Source organism: Chelonia mydas, chromosome 5, assembly GCF_015237465.2.
Source record: "Chelonia mydas isolate rCheMyd1 chromosome 5, rCheMyd1.pri.v2, whole genome shotgun sequence".
NCBI classification, from domain to species: Eukaryota; Metazoa; Chordata; order Testudines; family Cheloniidae; genus Chelonia; species Chelonia mydas.
The window spans coordinates 70,029,278-70,040,565 of NC_051245.2; the positions used below are offsets into that span (position 1 = coordinate 70,029,278).

Genomic DNA, 11,288 nt, shown 5'->3' on the forward strand with positions numbered 1-11,288 from the left:
CAGCATCACAAGATATTTACGTGCCAGATAAGCTAAAGATTCATATGTCCCTTCGTGCTTCAACCACCATTCCAGTGGACATGCGTCCATGCTGATGACAGGTTCTGCTCGATAACAATCCAAAGCAGTGAAGACCAACACATATTCATTTTCATCCTCTGAGTCAGATGTCACCAGCAGAAGGTTGATTTTCTTTTTTGGTGGTTTGGGTCCTGTAGTTTCCGCATCAGAGTGTTGCTCTTTTAAGACTTCTGAAAGCATGCTCCACAGCTCATCCCACTCAGATTTTGGAAGACACTTCAGATCCTTAAACCATGAGTTGAGTGCCGTAGCTATCTTTAGAAATCTCACATTGGTAGTTTCTTTGCGTTTTGTCAAATCTGCAGTGAAAGTGTTCTTAAAATGAACAACATGTGCTGGGTCATCATCCGAGACTGCTACAACATGAAATATATGGCAGAATGCAGGTAAAACATAGCAGGAGAGATACAATTCTCCCCCAAGGAGTTCAGTCACTAATTTAATTAACACATTATTTTTTTAATGAGCGTCATCAGCATGGAAGCACTTCCAGTGGCCGAAGCATGAAGAGGCATATGAATCTTTAGCACATGTGGCACGTAAATACCTTGTGACGCCAGCTACAACAGTGCCATGTGAACGCTTGTTCTCATTTTCAGGTGACATTGTAATAAAGAAGTGGGCAGCATTATCTCCTATAAATGTAAACAAACTTGTTTCTCTTAATGATTGGCTGAACAAGCAATAGGACTGAGTGGAGTTGTAGGCTCTAAAGTTTTACATTGTTTTCTTTTGAGTGCAGTTATGTAACAAAAAAGCCTACATTTGTAAGTTGTGCTTTCATGATTAAGAGATTGCACTACAGTACTTGTATGAGGTGAATTGAAAAATACTATTTCTTTTGTTTCATTTTTACAGTATAAATATTTGTAATAAAAAATAAATATAAAGTGAGCCCTGTACACTTTGTATTCTGTGTTGTAATTGAAATCGATATATTTGAAAATAGAAAAACATCCAAAGATATTTAATAAATTTCAATTGGTATTCTGTTGTTTAACAGTGCAATTAATTGTGATTGAGAGCCCTACCAGAATCCTTTGCCAGCTACTTTAACAACTCTTTTGAAGAACTGTGGTAGAGGACCAACATTCTGGTGCATATTTTGGTCTGAATCTGTTCGACAAAAAAGTTATATTGCTAGCAGTGGACCAACAGAAGAAGGTAAAAAAGAGAAGGTAGTTGCAACTTCTCAGCTCCCTGGCTCCATGTAACAGTGCAGGCAGTATGCACTGTAATCAAATTAATTCCCTTTTTTAATGAAAAGCTGGAGAAATAGAGGTAGCTTCAGGAAGACAGAAAGCAAAACATTGGGTGCACCTGAATGTAGCTAAAGGATGAATTCCATGACAAAAATTCCAAATTTTGTAGCAAATTGGAAAAATGCCTGATTCCATAGCTACTGAATTACATAATTCACGGGCCTTAATTGAGATCAGTGAGGCAGTTCACACCTCTTAGAGCTGTTGTTTAAGGCTATCTGCAGAGTCAGGCAGGCATCACTGAATCAGTTTATGTTTTGTTCACATTTTCAAGGTTATCTTTGCAACCACTAGAGTTAGAAAATGGGAGAAAGATGGCGACCTCCCTGAAACCTATTTGTGAATCTCCCAGAGGCTCATGGCCAACATGTTGAAAACCCTGGTCTAATTGTGTCATTTTCACTCTTGTCATAGGAATCCACCCTAAAAAGTGTATTGAGTGCCTTATGGAATTTGTCAGCTCATTGCACTGAGAATAAAGCTGATATATGTGCTGTGGATGGTGCTCTGGCCTTTTTAGTTGGCACATTGACTTACCGAAGCCAAACAAATACTTTAGCCATCATTGAAAGTGGAGGAGGAATACTACGGAATGTTTCTAGCTTGATTGCTACAAATGAGGATCACAGGTAAATGCACCATCTGATTTTACAAGAAACAAGCATCATGTTTTTCTGAAAATCTGAAATCTGTAGCAGAAATTTATTTACAAGAGAGGTTTCAGAGTAACAGCCGTGTTAGTCTGTATTCGCAAAAAGAAAAGGAGTATTTGTGGCACCTTAGAGACTAACCAATTTATTTGAGCATGAGCTTTCGTGAGCTACAGCTCACTCCACAGTATGCATCCGATGAAGTGAGCTGTAGCTCACGAAAGCTCATGCTCAAATAAATTGGTTAGTCTCTAAGGTGCCACAAGTACTCCTTTTCTATTTACAAGAGAATTCACAAAGAAGTGTTCTCATGTGACTATATATACCAAATAAGTATCGTAATCAAGGTTGATTTTATTTTTAAAGGCTTTGGTGAGGAAAACCATCCATTTTGATAGTAATAGTCTATAAAACGGTAAATGCAGTATCCAGAGGTGAAAGTAAGCCGCTCCAGTCCGGTATGGTGTACCAATAAGAAAGTGGCCGCTGGTACACAGCTGACCGTATCGGCAGGGCTGCTGATGCAGGGGCATGGGTGGCAAAAGGGGCAGCTGCCCCGGGGCCCAGCAATTTAAAGGGCTTGGGGCTCTGGCCGCTGCCGGGAGCCCCGGGCCTTTTAAATCATTGGGCCCTGGGGCAGCTGCCCCTTTTGCCTCCCCTGCCCCACTCGCATCAGCGGCCCTGCCGGTATGGTCGGCTGTGTACCAGTGGCCACTTTCTTATTGGTACGCCATACCATGCCAGCAGCTAAAGCCCTGGGCCCTGTAAATCACCGCCAGAGCCCCAGGCGGCGTAGGCCGCACAGCACTGAAGGGCTGGCTGGAGGAGTCTGGCCCCAGCCCCGGCCTTTCTGCTCGAGGCTCTTGCCCCTTCCAAGGGCCTAGAGCCGCCACCCCCACACACCTTGCCCAGGACCCCGGCCACCCTGCATACCGGTAAGTCCTTTAAGTTACTTTCATCCCTGGCAATATCAGTTTTGCTTGTTAAATGCTGAATAGTAACATTAGTGTCTCCTGCAAAGATAGGTTTTCATCCATCTGGTCAGCCAGAGGAAACCCCTGGGAAAAGACTGACATAGAGGAAGGTGGTAGGGGAGCGGGAAAAAAACCAATGAAGTGATAACTGCTTTAAGAAATTGCTTGATAGTCAGACTGTAATTTAGGAAAAGTAACACACTTTTGTGCTGCAGAAATCATAATATTTATCTTGATTAAGGACAAAATTTGGCTACAGCCTTGATAGGTTTTTGTTTGTCTTGTTGAAATGCTACTTATTGATTTTTTTCTTTTTTCTTTTTTTTGCTTTCAATTTCTTAATTCCAGGCAAATCTTGAGAGAGAACAGCTGCTTACAAACGTTGTTACAGCATTTGAAGTCACACAGTTTGACAATAGTCAGTAATGCGTGTGGGACCCTGTGGAACCTCTCTGCACGAAATGCAAAGGACCAGGAAGCATTGTGGGACATGGGAGCAGTTAGCATGCTCAAAAACCTCATTCATTCAAAGCACAAAATGATAGCTATGGGCAGTGCTGCAGCTTTAAGGAACCTGATGGCAAATAGGCCTGCAAAGTATAAGGATGCCAATATTATGTCTCCAGGTTCAAGCTTACCCTCTCTTCATGTTAGAAAGCAAAAGGCACTGGAAGCAGAGTTAGATGCTCAGCATTTGTCTGAGACTTTTGACAACATTGATAATTTAAGCCCCAAAACATCTCACCGTAATAAGCAGAGACATAAGCAAAATCTGTATAGCGAATATGTTTTGGATTCTAGTCGACATGATGATGGAATTTGCAGGACCGAGAGTTTTAATACAAGTAACGTGACTGTACTTTCACCATATTTAAATACTACAGTGTTGCCTGGCTCCTCTTCCTCCAATAGAGGAAATATAGAAAACTCTCGATCTGAAAAGGACAGAAGTGTGGACAGAGAGAGAACAATGGGATTAGGCAACTATCACCCAGCTACAGAAAATGCTGGGAATGCCTCTAAGCGAATAGGAATGCAGATCTCTACTGCTGCAGCTCAGATTGCCAAAGTAATGGAAGAAGTAACGAATATGCATATTCCACAAGAAGACAGAAGTTCTGGATCCACAGCTGAAATGCACTGCTTGACAGAAGACAGGAATGCATTAAGAAGAACATCCACTGCCCATGCCCATTCGAACACTTATAACTTTCCTAAACCTGAGAATTCAAACAGGGCATGTCCTGTGCCTTATGCAAAAATGGAATATACGAGAGCTTCAAATGACAGCTTAAATAGCGTCAGTAGTAGTGATGGCTATGGTAAAAGAGGTCAAATGAAACCTTCCATTGAGTCTTACTCTGAAGATGATGAAAGTAAATTTTGCAGTTATGGACAATATCCAGCTGATTTAGCTCACAAGATACATAGCGCAAATCATATGGATGACAATGATGGAGAACTGGACACTCCAATCAATTACAGTCTTAAATATTCAGATGAACAGTTGAATTCTGGAAGGCAAAGCCCCTCACAGAATGAAAGATGGGCAAGACCTAAACATATAATAGAAGATGAAATAAAACAAAATGAACAAAGGCAGTCAAGAAGTCAAAGTACGACCTATCCTGGATATACTGAAGGTGGTGATGATAATCACATGAAATACCAGTCACCTTTTGGCCAGCAAGATCTTTTCAGATCAAGAGGATCCAACAGTTCAGAACAAAACAGAGTAGGCACTACTCATGGGATGAATCAGAAAGTAAACCAGTCCTTGTGCCAGGTTGATGATTACGATGATGATAAGCCAACCAACTACAGTGAGCGTTACTCTGAGGGGGAACAACATGAAGATGAAGAAGACAGACCAACTATTTACAGTATAAAGTACAGTGAAGAGGAGCACCATGTAGATCAACCTATTGATTATAGTCTGAAATACTCAACAGAAGTTCCTTCCTCTTCTCAGAAACCATCTTTTTCTTTTTCAAAGAGTTCGTCAGTACAAAGCACTAAAACTGATCATATCTCATCAAGTAGTGGGAACACATCAACCCCTTCAGCTAGCTCAAAGAGACAGAACCAGCTTCATCCAAGTGCTGCACAGAGAGGGGGTCATGCTCAGAAGCCTGCCTCCTGTAAGACTCCTTCCATCAACCAGGAAACAATACAGACTTATTGTGTGGAAGATACACCAATATGTTTTTCAAGATGTAGCTCTTTGTCATCTTTGTCCTCGGCTGAAGATGAAATAGGGCGTGATCAAGCCACACGTGTAACAGATGCCAGTAACACACTGCAGATAGCAGAACTGAAAGACAATAGTGTCACTCTGTCAACTGAAGGTGCAGTTAGTGAAGTCCCATCAACATCACAACATATTAGAACAAAATCCAATAGACTTCAGGCTTCTAGTTTATCTCCTTCTGATTCATCTAGACATAAAGCTGTTGAATTTTCTTCAGGTGCCAAATCGCCTTCAAAAAGTGGTGCTCAGACTCCTAAAAGTCCACCAGAACATTACGTACAGGAGACTCCACTCATGTTTAGCAGATGTACTTCTGTAAGTTCCTTGGATAGTTTTGAAAGCCGTTCCATTGCTAGCTCTGTTCAAAGTGAGCCTTGCAGCGGAATGGTAAGTGGTATTATAAGCCCCAGTGATCTTCCAGATAGCCCTGGACAAACAATGCCGCCAAGTAGAAGTAAAACCCCACCCCCTGCTCAAGCAGTTCCAGTAAAGAGAGAAACAGCTAAAGGTAAAGTACCCAATGTTGAAAAGAGAGAGTCTGGTTCTAGACAAGCAGCTGTAAACGCAGCTGTTCAAAGAGTTCAGGTATTGCCAGATGCTGATACATTGTTACATTTTGCTACCGAAAGTACACCAGATGGATTTTCTTGTTCCTCCAGCCTAAGTGCTCTGAGTCTTGATGAACCATTTATTCAGAAAGATGTAGAGTTGAGAATAATGCCTCCTGTTCATGAAAATGACCATGGAAATGAAGCAGAACCTGAACAGCCAGAAGATACAAAGGATAACCAAGAAAAGAAAGCAGAGAAGCCTACTGAAACAGAAAAGGATATACTAGATGATTCTGATGATGATGATATTGAAATATTAGAAGAATGTATTATTTCTGCTATGCCAACAAAATCTTCACGCAAAGCCAAAAAGCTTTCTCAAACAACTGCTTCAAAAATACCTCCTCCTGTAGCCAGGAAGCCAAGCCATTTGCCGGTGTACAAACTCCTCCCTTCACAAAATAGATTGCAGTCTCAAAAGCATGTTAGTTTTACACCTGGAGATGATATGCCACGTGTGTATTGTGTTGAAGGTACACCAATAAATTTTTCAACAGCTACATCTCTGAGTGATCTCACAATAGAATCACCACCAAATGAGTTGGCCAATGTGGAGAATGTGGGTACAAGGGCAGAATCAGGTGAATTTGAAAAGAGAGATACCATTCCTACCGAAGGTAGAAGTACAGATGATGCTCAAAGAGGGAAAGACTCAACTGTGTCTACCTCAGGATTGGATGATGACAAAACAGAAGAAGGTGACATTCTTGCAGAGTGCATTAACTCTGCTATGCCAAAGGGAAAAAGCCACAAGCCTTTCAGGGTAAAAAAGATAATGGATCAGATTCAACAAGCATCAGCATCTTCGTCTGTAAGTGGTAAAAACCAACCAGAAGGTGAGAAAAAGAAGCTAACATCTCCAGTAAAGCCTATGCCTCAAAGTAATGAGTACAGAGCACGCTTAAGAAAAAACACAGAGCCAAAAAGTAATTTTAGTAGTGAAAGAACCTATTCAGACAACAAAGATACAAAGAAACAGAACTTCAAAAATAACTCGAGAGACTTCAATGATAAACTTCCAAATAATGAGGAACGTGTAAGAGGAAGCTTTGCATTTGATTCCCCTCATCATTACACACCTATTGAGGGGACTCCTTATTGTTTTTCACGGAATGACTCACTAAGTTCACTAGACTTTGATGATGATGATGTTGACCTTTCTAGGGAGAAGGCTGAATTAAGAAAAGGAAAAGAAACTAAGGAAACAGAAACCAAAGCTTCCACTGATACAGAACAGACTTCAAATCAGCAGTCAGCTAGTCGGACACAAGGTCAAAAACATCCAACAGGCAGAAGTCAGCCTAAAACTTTGATGCAGAAGCAAACCGCTTTCCCTCAACCATCCAAAGATATCCCGGACAGAGGCGCAGCTATGGATGAGAAAATGCAGAATTTTGCTATCGAAAATACCCCCGTTTGTTTTTCTCGCAATTCATCTTTGAGTTCTCTCAGTGATATTGATCAAGAAAACAACAACAACAAAGAAAGTGAAACTACAAAACGAACTGAACCTCCTGATTCACAGATGGAATCAAGTAGACCACAGGCTTCTGGTTATGCACCCAAATCATTTCATGTTGAAGATACACCTGTGTGTTTTTCTAGAAACAGTTCTCTTAGTTCTCTTAGTATTGACTCAGAAGATGACCTTTTGCAGGAATGCATTAGTTCTGCCATGCCTAAAAAGAAAAAGCCCTCAAGAGTCAAGAGTGAAAGTGAAAAGAATAGTTCCAGAAACATGGGTGGTATATTGGCAGAAGACCTGACACTAGATTTGAGAGATATAAAGAGGCCTGATTCAGAGCATGGTTTCTCACCTGATTCAGAGAATTTTGATTGGAAAGCTATTCAAGAAGGTGCAAATTCTATAGTTAGCAGCTTACACCAAGCTGCTGCTGCTGCTTCACTGTCTAGACAAGCTTCATCAGACTCTGATTCCATCCTTTCACTAAAATCTGGAATTTCTTTAGGGTCACCGTTTCATCTTACTCCAGACCAAGAAGAAAAACCCTTTACTAGTAATAAAGGTCCGAGAATTATTAAGCCAGGGGAGAAAAGTACATTGGAAACTAAAAAAGTAGAGTCGGAAAATAAAGGAATCAAAGGAGGAAAGAAAGTGTATAAAAGTATGATTACAGGAAAAGTTCGCTCTAATTCAGAAGTTTCAAGCCAGTTGAAACAGCCCCAGCAAACAAATATGCCTTCAATCTCACGAGGTAGGACAATGATTCACATTCCAGGAGTTCGAAATAGCTCTTCCAGTACAAGTCCAGTTTCAAAAAAAGGGCCCCCACTCAAGAACACAGCCTCCAAAAGTCCCAATGAAGGTCAGAGTTCCACTAGTTCCCCGAGAGGAGCCAAGTCATCAGTGAAATCAGAGCCAAGTCCTATAACCAGGCAGCCATCTCAACAGGGTGGGTCAAGTAAAGGACCTTCTAGGTCAGGATCTAGAGATTCCACTCCTTCTAGACCTCAACAGCAGCCATTAAGCAGACCTCTGCAGTCTCCAGGTCGAAGCTCAATTTCCCCAGGCAGAAACGGTATAAGCCCTCCTAACAAACTGTCTCAACTGCCAAGGACTTCATCTCCCAGTACAGCTTCAACTAAGTCCTCGGGTTCAGGACGAATGTCATACACGTCACCAGGCAGACAGATGAGCCAGCAAAACCTTGCAAAACAAACAGGGTTACCCAAAAGTGCTAGTGGTATTCCCAGAAGTGAGTCTGCCTCAAAAGGTTTGAACCAAATTCTTAGTAGTAGTGGCTCAAACAAAAAGGTTGAACTATCTAGAATGTCATCCACAAAATCCAGTGGAAGTGAATCTGACAGATCAGAGAGACCTGTTCTAGTGCGCCAGTCAACTTTTATTAAAGAAGCTCCAAGTCCAACTCTACGAAGGAAATTAGAAGAGTCAGCTTCATTTGAATCTTTGTCTCCTTCTAGACCCGATTCTCCCACCCGATCCCAAATACAGACCCCAGTTTTAAGTCCATCACTTCCTGATATGTCCTTATCTTCTCATTCAACTGTACAGGCTAGTGGTTGGCGAAAATTACCTCCTAATCTTAACCCTTCTGTAGAATATAATGATGGGAGACCAGCAAAACGTCATGATATAGCTCGCTCTCATTCTGAGAGTCCATCTAGACTGCCAATCAATAGATCAGGAACATGGAAGCGTGAGCACAGTAAGCATTCTTCATCACTTCCTCGTGTTAGCACTTGGCGTAGAACTGGAAGTTCTTCCTCAATTCTGTCTGCTTCTTCAGAATCCAGTGAAAAGGCAAAAAGTGAAGATGAAAAGCAACATGGAAGTTCTTTTTCTGGACACATACAAACTAAAGAAAGTCAAGTACCAGCAAAAGGGACGTGGAGAAAGATAAAGGAAAATGAAATTTCTCAGATAATGAGTAATCCTTCTCATAATTCCTCTTCAGATGCTACAAATGGTGCTGATTCAAAAACTTTAATTTACCAGATGGCACCTGCTGTCTCTAAGACTGAGGATGTGTGGGTGAGGATTGAAGACTGCCCTATTAATAATCCTAGATCTGGACGATCACCTACTGGAAATACTCCCCCAGTTATTGACAGTGTTTTAGAGAAGGGGAATGCGAATGGTAAAGATTCTAAAGATATTCAGGGAAAACAAAATGCAGGGAATGGAAATGTTCCTGTTCGCACAATGGGTTTAGAAAATCGCCTGAATTCATTCATTCAGATAGATAGTCCAGATAAGAAGGGAACTGAAACAAAACCTGTGCTGAGTAATCCTGTTCCTGCACCAGAGACCAATGAAAGCATTATTAATGAACGTACACCATTCAGTTCCAGCAGCTCAAGCAAACACAGTTCACCTAGTGGAGCTGTTGCAGCAAGAGTGACTCCTTTCAACTACAATCCAAGTCCACGAAAGAGTAGTGCAGACAACAGTTCTGCTCGACCATCACAGATACCAACACCAGTAAATAACAGCACAAAGAAACGAGATTCAAAGACTGAAAATACAGACTCTAGTGGAACTCAGAGTCCTAAACGTCATTCTGGGTCTTACCTGGTGACTTCTGTTTAAATAAATTAAAAAAAAACTGATGTATTATTTACAAGTGCTATGTAGAAATTTTGTTTCAAATGAAACTTTAAAAGACTGGGGATTGGGGTTTTTTGTTTGTTTTTGTAAATAGGTTTGATTCCTGTAGAGGGTCCTTGTTCTGGAAGCCATATTTGATAGTATACTTTGTCTTCACTGGTAATATTTTGGAGGGATACCTGATTGATAGTTTGGAATAAAATCGCTACAAGCAAGTATATTTGTACAGTATGTTTTACATGTATTTAATTAGCATCCCATCCCATGATCCTTTAAATATTGCTTGTCTTGAAATAATGAACACTTACAGATAGAGATGATACAATTATATTGCTGTTTCAATCATTTCTAGATTACAAACTGACTAAACTACATCAGGGAAAAATTGGTGGTATTTATGCAAAAAATATACTCAGTTTTGGTATTTGTGAATCCATCTAACCCTATAATTAATCATGTGGCTGTGAAATTCACAGTAATATGGTTTCTGCTGAACAAGCTTTCCCAGCCTGCTTTTTTGCATGAATGGAAATGATGGTTCATTTTCTGAAGTAATGATTAACATTTCTGTGGTCACATAATGTGCATAGATAGATATAGTGTAACAATTTACACTTTCTTTGTGTTCTGCAAAAAAGGAAATCTGTGTCACTGTAAAACCTTGAACAGAATTATTTTACCTGAACTAGATTTTATCTGAAAGTAGATAGAATTTTTGCTATGCTGTAACTTGTTGTATATTCTGGTATTTGAGGTGAGATGGCTGCTCTTTTATTAATGAGACGTGGATGATGTCTCAACAGAAACTAAAATGAACATTTCAGAATAAATTATTACTGTATGTAGATCTTGTTGTGTGTTACTTCTGCACTGCTGAAGAAATCAATATTTCATTTTGAGATGTCACCTTAAAATATGTTGTATAATGCACTTAGACTTAAAGCCTGATCAAGCATGTCTTAGACACGCCTCATGCTCTCTGACTTTTATCCTCCCATTGATCAATGGTTTGTTATGAATGCATGTAAGGATTGCAGGATCAGGCCCTAGGTCTTCTGTACTCTATTTGCAGTTGACAGACTTTCACACATCTCAGGTGCGTAAAAAGACTAAAGGCAGAGTATGTCTAGGAGCCAAGAAGTGTAGTTGTTTCACAACTGCATAGCCTGGAATATTGTGTGTATAACATGGAGATTTTTTTTTTTTTTAAAGTATGGTTACTACTTTTCTTTTTTTTTAATTGGGAAAATATGAAATTGGGAGTCTGACAACTTTTTATTCTGATTTCAAACTTCCATACATTTTGGATTTATTTGAAAAAATTAAGAGGCGGAGGGAATAAGCTCTAAGATATTAAATCTTCAGTATC

General features: G+C 40.3%; 1 protein-coding gene across 14 annotated transcripts in view; it reads left to right on the top strand.

The window, feature by feature from the left end:
- Positions 1-10,764, top strand: part of APC (APC regulator of WNT signaling pathway) — a 201,085-nt gene extending 190,321 nt beyond the window's left edge. For all 14 annotated transcript variants that reach the window (XM_037901538.2, XM_043547784.1, XM_037901544.2 and 11 more), the window contains 2 exons: positions 1,758-1,972; positions 3,316-10,764. In XM_037901538.2, coding sequence (XP_037757466.1) covers positions 1,758-1,972; positions 3,316-9,901 — 6,801 coding nt within the window. In that variant the 3' untranslated portion in view covers positions 9,902-10,764. The remainder of the gene's footprint in view (positions 1-1,757; positions 1,973-3,315) is intronic.
- Positions 10,765-11,288: the final 524 nt, after the last annotated feature.